Below are 18,214 nucleotides of genomic sequence, written 5' to 3'. Positions count from 1 at the left end.
GTCCCTCACACGCTCCTTCCCTCCCTCTTTTTTTCCGAGCCCCCAGCCTCACCGATGACCTTCTTGTCCCCGCCGGCGGGGGGCGCCGCCGAGCCCAGGCCGCCGCCGTTGGATCCGTTGCCGCCGCCACCGCCTCCTCCGCTGCCGCCGCCGTTCCCGGGCTTGGCGTCCGGAGCGACGACGATGGCGGTTGTGGGGGACGGGGGTGTGGGCGCCGCTAGGGGGGCCGCCGCAGGCGCCGCCGCCGCTGGTAGAGGGACGGCTGTGGCTGTGGCGGCTGCGGCGGTGGGCGACTGGGTCTCGGCCTCGCTGCTCATGGCGGCGCCGGTGTCTGTCGGCGGACGGTGGTGGTGACTGGCTTTCGCAGCAGCGCCGCCTCCCGCGCGGTGTTGATGGTGACTCGGGGGCCGGCCGTTGGGGGGGGGGCTGCTCCCTTGCTCCGGGCTTGCTGGGCTCCGCTCTCCGCTCCCGATACCGATCGAACTGGCCACAATGGCGGCGCGCACTCGCTAGCCACCCCGCAGGCGCCGCCCACCGTGCTGCGCCTATTGGGCGTAGGGTTCCGTCAGTCAGTTGCCGCGCGTAGCGATTGGGGTGTCGAGGCGCGCCTGAACGTTCGGGCCTATTACATAGGCCCCGGGAGCCCGTCTGTCATAAGCTCCGCACGGCCATTTGCTGGGCTCCAGTCCTCTTTTCCCCCTCCTCTTCTGAAAAAAGACTAGATAGGTTGTGACATGCGCTTGCTTGCCTCGCACAGTATGCCAGTAGATGGGTTTCGGGTGGTGATTGGGCGAGAGCGCTCCCTTTCCCTGCCCCTCCCTTTTGGGGAAAGGCACAGCCAGGAAGTGCCCTTTCCTAACCCTACATGGGGACCATGTGGCCGAGGGAACCTATGTTCCCTTGCCTTGTGGGGCCGCTGCCGCCCTTCCCCGATCAAGGCCTATACATTATCTGCCCATGCGCCCTCCTGACCACGTTTACTCAGAAGTCGCATGTGGTTTAGTGAGACTTGCTCCCAAGTAAGTGTGCACAAGATCGTAGCCTCCTGTCGCTCCGTGTGTTTACTCAGCCTTCGTTATTTTCACTGGGGCTTGCCTCTCGGGTAAATGTAGCAGAGCAGCGGTGGAGAACCGGTTTCGAAGACTAAAGGCTTCCTTCCCTCGCGGGCCAGCACCTGAGGGCCGCGTGGCAGGGGTGGGCGGAGCCGGGGCAATAGTGGGTGGAGCAACAGGTGCGACTCTTACCTTTGTATGGGAGGCTATTTCCCGTCAGATATTTCCCTTCCTGATCCCACCCACGCATTGATCGCCCCAGCTATTCTATTCTATGCTATTCTAGAGCGTGCAGAAGTCTCCGAAAATGGTGTGGAGCCAGGATGGTGAAAAGGGCATGGGCAGAGTCCCAAGAACCAGGTAGTTGATAGCTACGATCCGCCTTTCAGGACCTGTGATTCTACACCCCAGAGCCTTAGGGCAGCTCCACATTAAACATTTTAAATATATTCAATGCACATAGGTTTTCTCGTGCTTTTCTGGGGGGATGCAGGGGTATGTATACCCCTAAACATTTTGTGAATCTAAGTTTGGCTTCATTGAGGGGCAGTATTTTAATATGGGTAGGAAAATGAGAGTACCCCTAAACAGTTTTTAATTAAAAAAAGCACTGGTTTTCTCAAAGACCTTACAGAAGTCTAGTTTTCCTCTCATTTCCAGCACCCTTAATTCCCAGGATTTTTGGGGGAAACCATGTGCTTTAATTGTATACTGCGGATCTGCCCTTAGTCAGTGGATAATAATAATTTTATTATTTGTACCCCAGCGCCTCTGATGGGCTTGTCCCAGCCACTCTGGGAGGCTTCCAGCAAATATAACATAGCACCAGACCTTAAAAACTTCTCTATACAGGGTTGCCTTCAGATGTCTTCTAAAAGTTGTATACTGTACGTAGTTCTTTATCTCCTTGACATCTGATGGGAGGGCATTCCACAGGGAGGGCACCACTGCGGAGAAGGCCCTCTGCCTGGTTCCCTGTAACTTCTCTTCTCACGATGAGGGAACCACCAGAAGGATTGCTATTACTCTTCTAACTTGGAAGCAAACCCTGTTTTCAATGGAGTTTTCTCATGCACCCAAAGCAGAATTACCTAAATGTAGTTCTTAATTGCGGGTATACTTGCATAGGACTGCCGCATGCAGAGGAAATTGGCTTTATTTTCCCTAATGTGAGTGTTCTATTGCAATTCAGTAAGGCTTGGAGCCTGATGCACACTTACCTGGGAGGGAGGCCCACTTACCTCAGTGGAATTGACTAGTTAGTAGATAGTCATGCATAGCATTACACTGTAAACCAGGCATCCCCAAACTTCAGTCCTCCAGATGTTTTGGACTACAATTCCCATCATCTCTGACCACTGGTCCTCTTAGCTAGGGATCATGGGAGTTTGTAGACCAAAACATCTGGAGGGCCGCAGTTAGGGGATGCCTGCTGTAAACCAACTCACTCCAGAACCTGAAAGACTTCCTCAGTTTTCTTTTACCTATCTGTCTATGATCACTTAGGAACATAGGAACCTGGCTTATATACAGTTAGAATATTCATGCTATCTACAGTGAAAGTGAGTTTCCAGGGTTTCAGGCAAGAGATGTCTCTTAGCTCTGCCTGGGGTGATAGGGTATTGAACCCATTACCTTCTGCATGTAGAGCAGATGCTGGACCACTGTGACCCCCACAACAAGAAGAAGGGGACTGGCAGTGTTCTCAAGCTCTGACCCAGCCTTAATGAGAAAACAGATGGGTTGGTTTGTTCAGCCTTACACCAAGGCCTTTAGCTTCCTGTTAGAAACCAGAATTTTGTATAATTAATGACACACAAAGCACCCCTATGTAGTTTTTAATCAGAAATAAGTCCAGCTGTTCATGTATGATTTGAATCTGGTTCCCCAAGGTCCTGTTCTTTACTAACAATCCTTGTATATGCCTGGGAACTTTTTGTCCATCCTCGTTTGAACAAACCAAGGAAACTTTGCCAAAGCGAATTCCAGCTTCCCCCATTCACTCCGAAGCCCCTGTGAATTTGATGGCTTTGAAATAAGCATGGTTTCAATTCATTCAACCCTCTTACTCAGACCACATGTCCAACCCACATCACTCATCTTCCCAGGCACCAGCTCTACTAGTTCTTACCTTGAAAGCTCTCCCCAACTTTTTCTATCTGCTTTTATTTTCTTTTAAATGTTTGTTTGAGACTTTTACTCCTCCAGCTCTGCCACCCTCAGGCCATGCGATGTGAACAGCACACTGGGCAGGTCCATGGATGACCACAAACAGGAAGCAAGTAAGAGTTGGCAAAAGCATTTCTGTAATCTAGGAGTGCTAGCTCTAATCCCTCTCTCCTGGTCTGCCAGAATTGCCATTAGGATGTTATAGGCACACAGATTAGCAGAAAGTTATAGACCGCTTTTGTGGTGTATTGTGCGATTTCTCAAAAGGGACACTTTAGATCTGTATCTGTTCGCTCTATTACTTCCTCTCCCCCAGTAACCCATTAGCCTCTGCTTGAAAATCGAGAGGTAGACATATTTTTTTTATATAAAGTGGGGGGAGATGCAAAAGGCATTTGCAACTGTGGCAGCTTAGCTACTGCCCCTGCCAAAGCTGTTGCCTCCCTCCAATTATTTTGCTGACTTTTATGCTGTTCCTTCAGTTTATTGCTTATTTCAACCTATCGCTATACTTTATCCTTTTTGGTTTGTTGGGCAATTTAGGAGATGCTTTTAATAAGTAAATAAAAGTTTTGTGCAATGCTAATTCTACTCAGAGTATACACACTTAAATTATCAAACATGACTTAGGCCAATTTCTTTCACTGAGAAAATTAGATATAACCCATTATTCCTGCTACACCCACACGAGGAGAACGCCATGTTGTGTTGCTGTATACTCCTTGCTCTGCTCTTCTGGGGAGAGGCAGTGTCCAAATGTCCAAACCACTTCCTGGGCATTGTGTTTGCTATCTGCTGAGGATTGTATCCAATTCCGGCCCTACTCAGGGTAGGACCACAGGAGTTAATGAACACAATAACTTGAGTCCACCAATTTCAGCAGGTCTCCTGTCAGAGTAGGACATCATTAGATACACCCTTAAGATTGAGCCACAGGTGCTTAATGAATCACACAAGGTTTCTCAACTGGATTTTTTCCTTCCTATTTCTCTGAGTAAAAAACGGACTGCCACGCCTAAAAATAAAAAGACATATACTTATCATATATACTGAGAACAAACTTGATTCTCTGCATGCCATTTCTTCTGTAGCCAAAACAGCACCACCAATGCAGAACAGAGGGAGCAGCAGAGCTTGAGTGAACCCAGTGGTTTGCCAAAATAAATTTCATGGGGCAAAAGCTTTTTTGGGTGGGAGGGGAGAGAACTCGACCCAGTGAGGAATAAGAATACTCAGTGGGCCAGAAGACTAATTGTTGGAGGGTGGGACAGAAAACGGGGGAGGGGGAATGGAATGGAGAGTTCAGGAAGAATCCTGGTGGAATCCTGAACAGGAGACATGGTGCACTACAATGTTTTATTGTAAGCCTCACTTGCAATTGACCCAAGTCTAGATTCCCTGGGATGACTCACTCGATTGACTTTGCTGATGTCAGAAGAAATTGGCCCCTGATAACTTTTCCCGTTTGGAAATTCCTTGTGCATTCCAATGGAACAACAAACACTTAACCAAATTCCTTTATTTACAATGGGGGGAGAAAATTAGTTTGGAATGTGGGGTAGATGAGGCACCACAGGAAAAACATGGAACAATCAGGAGGTGATGGTGATCCAAGATGGAAAGAGACTAACCTGGAATCAGGAAGAGGCAAAGAGTCAGTCACCATCACAGCTCTAACACAGTGTACCAGAAACAGCACATTCCAGCCCAAATAAGATGCTTTGTGAATGGATCTTGGCAATGCCACTAGAGGTCCGTGTGGGGTTGCAGCACCCAGAGATATTAGTGATCCACTCAACTATGTAGGTGGGGAGCTCACAGGATTGGTAAACTTTTTTTTCCAGCTGGAGGGTCACATTCTCCCTTGTCCAACCCTACGTGGGACTTCATGCCATTGGTGGATGTGGTCACACCTCCTGTAGGGGCTGGTGATTGCCAAAGCCTAAGAAGGGTCTTAAAGAGGATGGATTTTGTGCCAAGGCAACTCACATAATGCAGTATATCAGTGTTGTCAGCAGACAAACCTAATTTCCTTTTGATTAATATTTTCTGCATTTATTGTACTTATTTATTTAGCAATGTGTTGTGGGAACATGGAGGCTCTTAAGGAGTGTAGCCTCCACTCTTGACCACTGTAAATATTTATTCAGCAACTGGTCTGGGTTGGAGACTCCACCAGGCTAAAACAGGATTTCAAAACCAGATGAACAAAGCATTCACTTTCAAAATGTTACGTGATAATTACATACCTGTCTCTAGTTTGAATGAATGTTAAGATTCTTACAAAGCTGAATTCTGCACTTTTATGGAGCACAGCATACACTAAGGTTTCATTCAACCGAAGTCAGATTCAGAAGTAGACCCACTGAAATCGATGGGCATGATTAACTTACCAGTAAGTTTGACTATTTGATGTGGTCTACTTTGAGTCTGACTTAGTTGCAGGGAACTAGGCAGAGGGCCTTCTCGGTGGTGGCACCTGCCCTGTGGAATGCCCTCCCAACAGATGTCAAAGAGGAAAACTACCAGACTTTTCTTAGAAGACATCTGAAGGCAGCCCTGTTCAGGGAGGCTTTTAATGTTTAATAGATTACTGTGTTTTATTTTTCTGTTGGAAGCCGCCCAGAGTGGCTGGGGAAACCCAGCCAGATGGGCGGGGTATAAATAAATTCTTATTATTATTATTATTATTAGTAGTAGTAGTAGTATTGGCTGAATACAACCTTTGGCATATGCTGTATTCTATAAAAGGAAAGAATTCAGCTTCCTAAAAATCTTTATAATTTTTTACTCAAGCTAGAGATAGATAGGCAATAACTTATCCACCCTCCCCAGCTTCATTGGGCCAGCTTGCGGCTATCTCAGCTATGGAGATGGGTACCTACCTTGAGAGTCGTCTTCCCCTACATCTCACCGCATTGGGCAATCACCACTGGCAGCTTGGGCTTGTTATTTGGACCGGTGGGCACGTTCTGAGGAGGGAGCAAAAGGCAGCATTATGAGGAGACTCTCAGCCCTTGCTGGGAAGAGCCATTATATGCTTTCCCCACCCCTTAGCAAGCCATTTTCAAGATAATTTTTCTCATCTAAGATTGGTTGGTGTCCTCAGGACCCTATTTTTCTACTGGCAACCCTGCAACCCACAAAGTTGTGTCTCACAAACTGATGGAGTTCATTCTCAGTTTTGAACTGAAGAGCTGCCTGCCACTTTGAATGATGTAAAGCAGCACCCCCATTTACAGTTAGCGGATCAGAATAGTCAGAAAGGCAGCAGAAGTCAAGCCTGATCACTCAAGCCCAGGGTAGTCAACATCTTCATGTGCTTTACATTCTGCCACAATAAGGACTAGAATCTTAACTTAGATTCCTAAGCTGCCCAATTCTGCATGGTAACCAGACTGCTGACTTGTGCACCGAACCTGCAAATTAGCACAATAGTCACTTCTCCAGCTAAAATACTTACTTCAATTTTTCTCATGACAAGCAGCCCGTCAACTATTTTACCTGCCAGGTTAAAAAAAGAGAGAGGATGATCTTAGTTTTTCAGGTAATTCCAACTCATCATCAGCAAAACTAAGGTCAAACAATGCAAGAGGGGACAGTGTGTAAAAACAGATATGGCCTTGCTTGACCATGGAGATCTGCAGGGGAATCTTCTAGGGGTTCCCCATGGCTCAGACACATGACTCATATCTACAGTACTATGATCTGTGCTTTTGGTATTGTAGGACTGATTCTGTGGAACTCCTGACTGAGACCCCCTTCCTTTTAAACTTCAGATGACCGATAAAGACCTTTCTGTTTCAGCCAGCATATAAGTGAACTCTCCTGTTTTTATTATTGATTCTAACTACTTCATTTCCTTTGTAACTTTATTGTATGCTGCTTAGAAGCTATGTTTTACAGGCTGAATAAGTTGCTTAGATAAATAGAGAAGGAATCATTCAAAAGCAGATTGCAATATGGGGATGGGTGATGGATTTGGGTTGTTTTTTGGGGGAGGGAACTAAGAGAATTCCCACAGGCCCTCCCAAGGCCATGGACACACCTAAAGGAGCTTTTCTGATCTTGGTCCTTGCCCAGATTGGAACTAAGAGCATAAGAACATAAGAAGAGCCCGCGGCCCATCAAGTCCAGCATCCTGTTCTCAGAGTGGCCAATCAGATGCCTCTTCTGGGAACGCTGCAAGCAGGACTGAAGCACAAGAGCACTCTAGTCCCTTCCTGTGGCATCCAGCAACTGTATTCAGAAGCATTACAATCTCTGCCCCCTGGGTCAGACCACAGCCATCTATAACCCTCTCCCCTCCATGAATTTGTCCATTCCTGTTTAAAGCCATCACTGCTTCCTGGGAGAGAGAGAGTTCCACAGTTTAGTTATGCTCTGCGTGAAGGTAAGACTTTAAAAAAATTGTCCTGACTACTCACCAAAGACTACATGCTTCCCATCCAGCCAGTCACACTTGGAGCAGGTGATGAAGAACTGGCAGCCGTTGGTGCTAGGGCCACTATTTGCCTAGCGGGGGGGAAATCCACATAAATCATGGAAGGCAAAGGCCCACACTCAGCCTCGCTCTGCCACAGCTGGTCTGGTGCACAGGATCCCAAAGGAACAAATAAATAAAAGGTGGTCCTAATACCACCCTACTGATATGTCAACTAGCACAGTAGCTCTGATCTGGGCAGAGAAATGAAAATCATTTCTTTTCAGGGTGAATAAGCTAAAAGCAGATTAAAACATATACCTGGACATGCCTGACTAAACCATAATGCTTTTAGCAGGTGCTACACCAGGCCTTTATGATGGCAGGAAAGATCAAAAGTACTCTGAGCCCCTGCTGAATGACCGCAGTTTCAGACAGGTTATGAAAAAATTCTGTTTCTTAAAAACTGTTTAGTGAGTATTGTGCAATATATTTGGTTATCTGTATTATTATGTACATTGTAATGTGTTTGGCAGAGGAAATATTTTCTCTGGTCAACTGAAAGTTAAACTAACTGTCACTGGGGGACCTTAACTGACAGTTGGGGAGGGGCTGGAGATAGAACTCTCAGTATGCAACTGAAAGATAGAAGAGATGTATACTCTGATTGGTGGTTGCTGGCTTAGAATTTTTAGACTGGCAATGTGATTGGCTGGGGCTAGACTGGGAGGGGCCAGAAGAAGGAATATAAGGCTGGATGCTAGTTAGCCAGAGGCAGTCTGCGCTGGACATCCAGAGGAAGAAGATAGCAGAGGTTGAGGACTGAGGAAGAGCAGAGAAGACCTGAAAGGAAGGTGGAAGGGCTTGGCGGTCAAAGGGTAGCTGAGGTAGCCAAGTGACTTGACTAGCCAAGACGGGAACATAAACAGATCTGGGATTCAGCAGGGCTGGAAACAGAAGCTTGAATCAAAGTTTGAGGTGGAGTAAAATAGAAGGTCTGTCTGTCAAAAGTTTTATTAGGATTCCTTAAAGCTGCCTTGGTTTAGTCATAGTACTATAAAATAAGCTGCTGATATTAAGTATATACACATTTGAATACACAGTAACTACATAAACCTGTGCATGACATCATACATTTTAGTACCTTGTCAAATACAGTCGTACCTCAGAAGTTGAACGGGATCTGTTCCGGAAGTCCGTTCAACTTCCAAAAGGTTTGGAAACCAACACGCAGCTTCCAGTTAGCTGCAGGAAGCTCCTGCAGCCAAGTGGAAGCTGTGCCAGACGTTTGTGTTCCAAAGAACGTCCGCAAACCGGAACACTCACTTCTGGGTTTGCGGCATTTGGGAGCCAAAACATTCGACTCACAAGGCACGACTGCATTTGACAAATATATTAACGATATGATTGGCTTTGCCTGACGCTTAAATCTCACAGGGTTATTGGTCAGTAAAAGGTGTAAGTTATACTAAATGGTGTTAGCAGTACAGGTTTAGGAAAACCATTAGAGTGGGAGTTGGGTTTTCTTGTCATTAAGAAAATTATCACCATGGGGTTCAATGCATGTGCAACTCTCACATGCCGCAAACTGATGGCTCTTAAGGGCCAGGAGAGACTGCTACCTTTGCACATGGGCAAGAGCAACCCCAGCTGCACCCTAGTTCCAAATGTAGCCAAGTTGCTTCCAAGTTTAACTGAAACATGAAGTGGTGGATGTAGGGCTTATCCCAGTCTATCCTTACAGTCACCCTGCAAGGTAGGGTGTGTGAGTGGCTCAAGGTAATTCAACAAGCATCATGCCCAAGTAGGGAGCTGAAGTCCAACATTTAAACACTGTATCTGCATGGGGTACTCCATGCCAAAAACACTTGACATCCCGCTGCTTTTAATAGGCACACCAAATGGCAGGCCAACCCCATCCTTTGATAGGGGTCAGAAAAGGGAGCCTGAAGTCAAATTAAATTGCTGGACCACAATCATTTTCTCCAGGCTACTTACCATGGACAGCAGGCCAGGAGCAGAGTGTTTCAGCTTGAAGTTTTCATCTGCAAAGGGACCCCGGTAGATGCTTGCCACTCCGGTGCCATCTCCCTGTTTTAGAAAGTGGCCATGCACTCAGTTCCACAGCTGAAGTTTTATCGAGAGTGAGTAATGTTCTCATTTATTGTTTATTCTGGATGCTGACAAGTGCCTCTTGATAAAACCAGCCACATAATTAGTACACTTGCGGAAATGTGTTTTGGGAACCTCTTTCCCTGAACATGGTCCTCCTCTCTTCTTTCCTTCAAATCTGCCCTTAAAAAACAGACTTTCTCCAAGTGGCCTTTGGCTCATCCTCTTAAATCTTTGTTTCCAGGAGCAACATAGTTTTGCAATACAAGTGTAAAGGCACATTTTTGGGCTGCCCAGATCTGTCTCCTGACACTTTGGCCACACTCATTTTTATCTTTTGACTATGTCCGCATTTACATGTGGCCCTAGGGCAGTTGGCCACTGCTTAATGTGGCCCTCAGTCTGAAAAAGGTTAGCCTGCCCTTATTTACATAGATTGTATGTAATAGCAATAATAAATAGCTAATTGAGGAGTTTTGGGTATGGTCTAAATTAAAGTGCTGTGGGCTGATTATTTATTGAATTTATATACTATCTGTCAAGGCACCTAAGTAAGTTTTAAGGTACTAAAGCAAATAATACAGCATTTAAAGTTGGCTGTGGGGGCAATTGAATGTTGTCTGTGCCTGCCTCCCTTGACTTCCTCTTCCCTCTTATTTTACAACTGAAGTGTCCTGTGCAACTTCAAGCCTTGTCTATTCAGGCACCAATTCAAGTCTGCCAAAACGTATCAGACTACCTATTTTGTGAAGTTTAAGGGCAGTTACACAAAACTTTCTACAGCCTCAGTTAGCTTTTCTTGGGCACCCACCACAAAATTATATTTGGTTGGGCAAAACATGGCTTAGGGTGAACATGCAGACTCCCAGAGGAGCTCACAGCTGCTTTGCTCCTCCTCTGGCCCTGCTTCTGTGGTTTGGCTCAGCATATTGCCTGAACTTGGGTTCATGGTTTGCCTTGCTCCCAACAAGCAACAGGTTGTAACCAAAGGTAAGATTCCAAGAGGAAGCACTGCAATGTCCTTCCCCTTGATGACAACAAAGCAGAATTAAAAAAATGGAGCACTTACATTTACAAAATCGCCTCCTTGGATCATGAAGTCCTTAATGACCCTGAAAAAGTGGGAGAAATAAATAAATAAATTGTAGGCTAGACAGACAAAACATTTATTATTTAACACACAGCTGGGAAGCTTGCCAGTTGGCTGTGTGTTCTTCAGTGGCCTTGTAACCAGCCAAAGAGCAAAATTGCACCCACAGGGCCTCCTGCTGATCATTGCTAGCATTGGAGTAGATGTTAAATCTACTCAGAGCAGATCCACTGAAATCCATGGTCATAACCATTTCTGTTAATTTCAGTGTGTTTACTCTTGAGTAGGACTGATGTTGGCTACAACAGACACTTATTGTTTTTAACGAAGAAATGGGAAGAAGCTATTTCTGTGGCTGTTCCCAAATCCTGCTAAGCCTTGTTTTCTGTATCAAGAGTGGGTGACATAGCTGCCAAGTTATCCCTTTTTTTAAGGGATTTTCCCTTATGCTGAATAGGCTTCCTCGTGAGAAAAGGGAAAACTTGGCAGCTATGGTGGGTGATCCAAGACAAGCTCTTGAGAAACCCTTCAAGGCTTGCCCCTTGAGCAACGCTTCCCAAACATTGGGTTGTTGCCATGCATTGAAAGCTTCACTTTAAGAGTCAGGAGTGTACCTGTGAAAAGTGCTGCCTTTGTAGCCGATAGGAACTCCATCTTTCCTAGAATACAAAGATACAGATATGGTGAAGTTGTGCAGCCTCTGACCACAGGAACTACCCCACCCCAGTCCTCAAAGCATTCACATCTGCAGTGGGTCTTGAATTGGTGACCTGAAAGATCTCAGACGTGGTTTCAGTTGTGCACCAAAGAAGTTGGCCAAAGAAGTGGATTGCCATAGGCCGCCCAGCTCCAAAAGGTCAAGGCAGGTCATGTGCCACTTTCTGACTCTCAACAGATGTGTCTGGGTAATCTGGCTACATATGGAAAGCAATCATAGAAGCCAGCTTGGGCAAAATGAGAGGCTGGCTTTCTGAAAGATGGGCAGAAAGTGTCCTCCTCCCACTTCAGCCTAGTGCAAGTCTGCTTTGATTAAACCAAGAGGTCAAGTGCTCTTTTTACACCTGTCTGCACAACGCAGGTGAAGGGCAAGAGAAAATACCACCCAGAGAGGCATCAGCCTTCTAATTATATTTAGGACTTATTAGACAAACACTCATCAACACACAAGGGACTCAGACTGCAGAAATAAGAACTTGTGGCTTAAATTGAATGGGGAAAGTGTTAGGTGGAAATCAAGGCACAGTATTTTTGCAATCCAGGAACTCATCAAAATCCCAGTTTTCAAACCTACAAATTTCCAGTTCTCAAGGAAAGTATACACCAAAGAAATTGCTGATTCATGGCCACTGTAAAATAAACTCCCATGTCACTCTCTGAGCCTTTCCTTTTGCACTCCAGGTGAGAAGAAAACAAAGCTCCAAACAACAACCAAGTACATCTCCAGAACCAAAGAAATGTTGTACACAAGCAGAGATGAGGCATTTGCAAAGCTAGGTAGGTTATTCTTTGGGGGTTTTGGTTCTTCTTCCATGGAGACAAGCCACCATTTGATCTTTAAAATGGTTTTTCTCCTTGATGTTGTGTACTGCTGCAGTGCAAAGTGCAGCCACCTCTGTGGTTCTCCTAAGGATATGTATCACAGCTTTAGAACCCAGCCAGGGATGCAGATTTTCCTGCTTGCTCAAATGCTTATTTTTTTTACACCGAGACAACGTACCTGAATTCACCTGTGCAAAACTGCCTGAAAAGAAGAAGAAATCTACAAGTTAGTTCTACTTACAGGGATGTTCTTTTTTAGGTCCACAAATTTAAGTACTCCTGAATACTGGAATAACTGTTAAGATGGAATTCAGTGTTAAGTTGGAATTCTAGAATTCACAGTGATTGCTAGAAAAGCAACTTAAAACTTAAATTATTTGTGTTACAAAATAGTATATACCAAGTAGGAAGGGAACAAGAACAATCTTAAGTTCAGTGCTGAGCAAATATTTTTTGGTTCGTGGGCTTCTATGAAAAAGACAGAGAAAAACTATTATGTTATCCCTCCATGGTATGCCATATTCTATCAAAGAGGATGGAGGTTTGCTCTGCATTTAGAGAAAGACTTTTAGTCCAATACAGTGATATCTTGGTTCTCAAACGCCTTGGTACTCAAACGCCTTGGCTCCCAAATGCCGAAAACCCAGAAGTAAGTGTTCCAATTTTTGAACGTTTTTCGGAAGCTGAACGTCCGATGTGGCTGTCAGCTGTTGTTTCCAGGGCACCTGCACCAATCAGAAGCTGTGTCTTGGTTTTCGAACATTTCGGAAGTCGAACGGACTCCCAGAACGGATTAAGTTTGGCACTTTTGTTTTTGCTATTTATTTTGTGCTTTTGAGGTTTTTTCAGTTACTGGTTGATTGATTGATTGATTGTGTGATTGCGGAAATGGATAAATGCCCCCTATCCAAACAATGACTATCATCAGTGCAGGTAAGGAAAAAAGTTAATTTTAATTTTTATCATCTACAATACTATCTTATTTATTCCGGACTTCCGGAACGTATTAAGTTTGAGAACCAAGGTACCATTGTACACGAATAACAGATTATCTAGTCTTTTTCTCTTTCCACTCATTGCTTTTTTGCACCATGTGACAGATAGCCTGGGAAAGAGATGAAGAAAACACAGAAGTCTTCCCAAATCTAGTGCTCTTGTAGTTTTGAACTACAAGTCCCATCAGACCTCCGCATATAGGTATATAAATTCAATAAATAATAATAATAATCAGCCCAGGTCAGCATGTCTAAAGGCTGGCAATGATGGAAGGTGCAGTCCAAAATACCTGGAAGGCACCAGACGGGAAATACTGTGCCAGAATGGCATAAGGAATAATATTTTTTCACATGCACTGGATGAACCAATTTGAGAAAGGGAGGGGAGGGTATTTATCTGGAGATGGTGAAGACTAGATTCAGCCAGCGAGTGCCAGTTGCTGACCTCTGATCAAATCCAACCCTACAGGCAAGAACTAGCTGTATGGTGAGAGAAGACAGTCCCCAATCAAGGTTTATTGCTGTCTTAATATAGACCTGCTTAAGGGCACATTTTGCCATGACAGGTTTTCTGCCAGGATGGAGAGAGCAAGCCTGTAAAACCAGTGGTTGCATTGTTTACTAGACTCTACTTAAATTCTAGTCAACATGAAAATGCTGGGGAAATCCAAAGTGCCAAGTCACTATGATAACCAGTGACTACTTGAGCAAATTATTAGTCATTGGATCACAATGAGTAAGTTTTTGAAGGGCTTCCCATTTCATGAATCTGAGAGTTGACAAAAGCATAAAATAAGGAAGCTTTGCTATAGGAAACCTGTGGCACTCTTAATGTTACTGGATTACAAGTACCACCAGCCTGCAACCAGTATGGCCAATAGCCACGGATGATGTAAGTTGTAGTCAAATGAAATTTAGAGTGCCACATAATCCACACAAGTCTCTGGGTTTCCAACTGTCTTTAAGAGAAGGATGCCTTCAGTGGACTTCCTGAGTGGGCCCATCTGCTGCCTCCTCACCTTTGTTAATTCATGCAGTTGCCCCTTCATCTGATGTCTCACCTAAAACCAAGACTGTGCAACTGCCTAGGAAGGGAAAACACCTGAAGGATGGTCTCCTGTCTCCTCACCACTCCCCTGCGGACTGGAGACTGCAGTCACAGTATGGAGGGGCCACAGGAAAAGCAGGCCCAGGAGGCTTTAGGATTGGCAGTGGGGTCCCTGCAGGTACAGGGCAAGGCCAATCCGTAGCGCCAGTCCTAAGAGCAACCCAGAGTTGTGACTGGTCACCAGCCGACCCAGCTCAGGGCAAGGAGCATCAGAGGAGCTTCTGCTTTTTCTAATTCAGCATTTCTTGTTTTTTTAAGTTCCCACACAAAACAAGACCAGATTTTCTAAGCGACCCCACTTGGCTAACCCCATTTCTGTGTCTGACATCTAGGGTTCCCCCTGCCGATTTCGACAGAAAAGGGGATTTTAAAAGAAAAGAAGCCACGTGGGCCCAGCACAGCTTCCCGCGCGCATATGGGCCAAGACGCGTCGCTCTAGGCCTGCAACTCATTACCCACCGCTACCATCACTGGCATAACAGGGCTGCCGGAAGCAAAGGAGGCCGGGAGACTATGCGGCATGAGGCCCAGAGGTGTCGCTCTCGCCACGCATCTTTATGGCATGCCGCATTGTCTTGTCACACAGAAACACACTACCAATCCTCCGCCGAGTTTTCTCCTCAGGCTTACCTGAAGTTCTCCGCCGTCTTGGGTACCACGTCGGCGAAGAGCTCCACTTTCATGCGGCCGACCTCCTGGGCATGGGCAGAACCGTCAGAGCCTCCTCTTCCTCCAGCTCGCACGCCCCCTCCCTCCGCCCCCGCGCCCAGACCATCCCCCCCTTCAGCCTCCCCCGAGCGAGCCTTACCTGGCCGCCTATTGTGACATCAAAAAACACCACAGGGTTGTTAGGATTGGAAGCCAACACCGCCATGGCGACCACCTCTCACCCGGAACTGGAAACTCTGCTCCCTTCGCGGTTCACGGAGAGGCACCCGGTTGGAAAATACCTCACATCCGGTTATTTGCCGGAAATTTTAAATGATCACTGAGTAAAAGCTGACTCGCGAGCTTTGTTCGGGTTTCCTGTCTACCGTTGCGCTTCTATTCGTTCGAAGCTTCGACGGAGGATTTCTGTTTTTTTTTTTCCTAGAGATGAGTGGGCTGACCTGTTGCCCTCCGTATGGCGCTGGAAACCAACTCTTTATCAACCCCTTGCTAGCGCGGACAGCAGTCGAGGTTGATGGGAGTTGTAGTCCAGCAGCGGCAAGGCAACCACGGGGTGGGCGGGGTGAGCCTTGCTCTGTAGGTAAGAGACGCTGTTCCACCCGTTTAAGGAGGTGTGGTGAGAAGAGTTTTCATTCCCCCCCACCCACTGGAAGTCTATTAACTTTGACTACCCAATTAATTAAATTTGTATATAGTACCGTCCTATACCCGCAGGTCTTGGGGCGGTTCACGGGATAAAATCACAACAAGGCAGCTTCCTCTGTTGGCATAGAGCCACGTGGCAAATATATATGTGTGGCATTTTAAGTGAGGCGAGGGAAACATGATGTTGGTGCATCTGTTTTACACTAATAGACCTTCAGAGATTAAAGATGGAAAAAATGAAGATGTTGGGTGTGAGCACAACAGAAGGAAATGTAGTGTTCATGAACTTTGAAGAATGTTGCCATTGACTGATGAACTGATAGTGATAGTTACAACATTGCCCTTGTGATCTACAATCTACATGGTATTGTTGGATCTTCAAAATCTTAATTCAAAATGCTCAAAGTAGTGCTTTAAATGGGGGCTTCTGAAGATTCATGCAGGCGATGTCATTGTGATATTGGGTGATGCACATTTGGACTGTCAAACCTGGCCTGTGAGGGCTGGGGAACATAAACACCTGGCTTGCCAGGCTAGAAAGTTTCCCCAACCCTGTCCTACCTCAACAAATCCATCTTAAAAACAAGAAAATGGAATTCCTCCAGTTTTGAAAGCAACAGGAAAAGCATTGAAAATATGGGATGAATGTGTAACTATCCAGGAGGCAAGTAAGTACTAACCTGCATAAGCTTTGTGAAAGCCAGTTAAGATGAATGCTCAAGAAACATCTGAAAGGGCCCTTCGTCTGCGATAAAGCTGAAATTAATAAATCCATGCTACGAGATGGAAGGCATTGGACTTTGCACCACTGAAACCAAGTGTATTCCTCTGAGGCCTGGTGGCTGTGGTGTGATCCCTCCCATATTTTGCATTGACTGTGTACGAGATGGCAACAACATCTCAATCCCAGGGGTTTAGGGCCCAGGGAAAGTAAATGCATATTGAGGCCCAAGATTTATGTCCAATGTTACTCTTACTCAGAGTAGACACACTGAATGTGTGGGCAGGACTATTAATTTCAGCAAGTCTATTCAGAGTTTACCTTAATTGGATGCAACCTTTTGAGTCCTCCTTTGTTCAAAAAGTTTGTCACAGATACATTTATGGAATATTTATTTAAAAATCTGGCACAAGATAAAAGACATAAATAATATGTGGCATAAGATCCAGCAGGAGAAGACAAAGCAGTTGTATTTTCCTTTCAAGTGGGCATTTACTTAAGGTATGGAATCCTCATATAGACTTGTCAAATGAAAAAAATGAAGGAACGAACAGTTTTGCTATTTTCCTTTTTTTGTATGTAAAACTATCCCTCTCTTGTTATAATTTACAAATTTTAATTAAAAAAATATATTTTAAAGACTCATAACTACATCTGTACAAGTCACATTTTTAACAAAGACAGTAAGGTCTTTAGAAAGTTTTCTTTAAAGCTAAAAGTCTGATAAAGCAGCCTGACAAATGGAAGCAATACTACCTAGCAATGACAAGAGGTCTCTGTGCTGTTATTCTACTTCGGAATTTCCCCTTTGTCCCCTTAGACATGATCACAGCACAAGGCTTGACTCTGCTCCTCTGTGCGTAAGTCTGGAGTATCCCCGGGAGAAGCCACGTTCAAGTAGCCAATCTCCGAAGGTGGGCAGGGCAAAGAGGCAAGCAGAGACCTTTCTGTGTGGTCCTCGGGTTTACCATCCTGGACGGCTTTCAGAAGGCCGTGAGAGTCCGAAAGCTCCATCACTGAGAAGCTGGAAGAGAAACCATTAGCCTCACATGGGCCACTCAGGCTCATGGCATCATCTGACTGAACCTAAACACATCTCCACTTTTGAGTCCCTGGAGAAAGGCAAGGAGGAGGCCTGCTAAAGAGGTTGGCAGAGCTTTATGCATATTAAGCATAGAGCCAGAAAACATGGGAGGCAGTTACAGAGAAAACAAATGCACCTGAGCGCATGCAGAGGGCATTTTCTAACCACAGCTAGCCTTCCTTATCTGGGAACCAGGACTGGTAGTAGGACTGGGCACTTTTTCCAGGCTAAGGGCTTCATTCCTTTGTGGGAAATCTGGGGACACACGGAAGTGGCAGGTGAGGGCAGAGGTACACTGCCTCTGAAAATGAAGGCTCTCTCTAGCTGCTGGGGCTAAAAGCTCCTCTCTACATTTGCTGAACCCCATCTTAGAGCCATTCCTGACAGACAACCCACAGAAGCTGGTTTCTGGATATACAGACATTTTCTGCATTGGAGGTCTGCAGCACTACCAGGGGTGGGCAGATGAACCTCAATTCTTCAAGTTGCTCATTTGCTGGAAATCGTGGGCCTGTTCCATGCCATTTCGAAAGAATGCATGAAAGGTTTACATTTAAACTACACATTTTTGTACACATTTCTCCAAAATACACATCTTTCAGTGCTT

The 18,214-nt window shown here is 45.5% G+C and overlaps 3 protein-coding genes and 2 long non-coding RNA genes across 10 annotated transcripts in view; 2 read left to right on the top strand and 3 right to left on the bottom strand.

Annotated features, from left to right (window-relative positions):
* The window catches only part of YBX1 (Y-box binding protein 1), a 13,198-nt gene extending 12,713 nt beyond the window's left edge, over positions 1 to 485 (bottom strand). Inside the window, exon 1 of the mRNA XM_035119286.3 lies at positions 53 to 485. Coding sequence (XP_034975177.3) covers positions 53 to 317 — 265 coding nt within the window. The 5' untranslated portion in view covers positions 318 to 485. The remainder of the gene's footprint in view (positions 1 to 52) is intronic.
* The window catches only part of LOC148685281 (uncharacterized), an 18,525-nt gene extending 311 nt beyond the window's left edge, over positions 1 to 18,214 (top strand). Inside the window, exons 1-4 of one of the 2 annotated variants that reach the window (XR_015950486.1) lie at positions 9,537 to 9,788; positions 12,245 to 12,340; positions 14,821 to 16,470; positions 17,344 to 18,214. This is a non-coding gene — a long non-coding RNA (uncharacterized LOC148685281). Of the gene's footprint in view, positions 1 to 9,536; positions 9,789 to 12,244; positions 12,341 to 14,820; positions 16,471 to 17,343 lie in introns of those variants that run through there. The other variant, XR_015950487.1, reaches the window with a different exon arrangement.
* Positions 852 to 1,510, top strand: LOC148685282 (uncharacterized). Its single transcript, XR_015950489.1, has 2 exons — positions 852 to 1,019; positions 1,339 to 1,510. It is a non-coding gene; the product is annotated as an uncharacterized LOC148685282 (long non-coding RNA).
* Positions 4,726 to 15,379, bottom strand: PPIH (peptidylprolyl isomerase H). The gene is made up of 10 exons (XM_035120561.3): positions 15,297 to 15,379; positions 15,119 to 15,183; positions 12,564 to 12,587; positions 11,461 to 11,505; positions 10,826 to 10,868; positions 9,643 to 9,735; positions 7,649 to 7,736; positions 6,685 to 6,725; positions 6,107 to 6,193; positions 4,726 to 4,852 (listed from the first exon to the last, which is right to left on the bottom strand). Exons 1-9 carry the CDS (start codon positions 15,360 to 15,362, stop codon positions 6,125 to 6,127), a joined length of 534 nt encoding a protein of 177 aa, XP_034976452.1. The 5' UTR covers positions 15,363 to 15,379; the 3' UTR covers positions 4,726 to 4,852; positions 6,107 to 6,124.
* CCDC30 (coiled-coil domain containing 30) overlaps positions 16,899 to 18,214 on the bottom strand; it is a 39,334-nt gene continuing 38,018 nt past the window's right edge. For all 5 annotated transcript variants that reach the window (XM_088671799.1, XM_035116941.3, XM_088671798.1 and 2 more), the window contains one exon: positions 16,899 to 17,547. Coding sequence is in view for 4 of the 5 variants with exons in the window: in XM_035116941.3 (XP_034972832.3) it covers positions 17,340 to 17,547 (208 nt within the window). In the remaining variant the exon portion in view is untranslated. The remainder of the gene's footprint in view (positions 17,548 to 18,214) is intronic.

Source organism: Zootoca vivipara, chromosome 6 (assembly GCF_965207765.1).
Source record: "Zootoca vivipara chromosome 6, rZooViv2.hap1.1, whole genome shotgun sequence".
Classification (NCBI taxonomy): Eukaryota; Metazoa; Chordata; class Lepidosauria; order Squamata; family Lacertidae; genus Zootoca; species Zootoca vivipara.
This window is presented reverse-complemented; position numbering and strand designations above follow the sequence as displayed.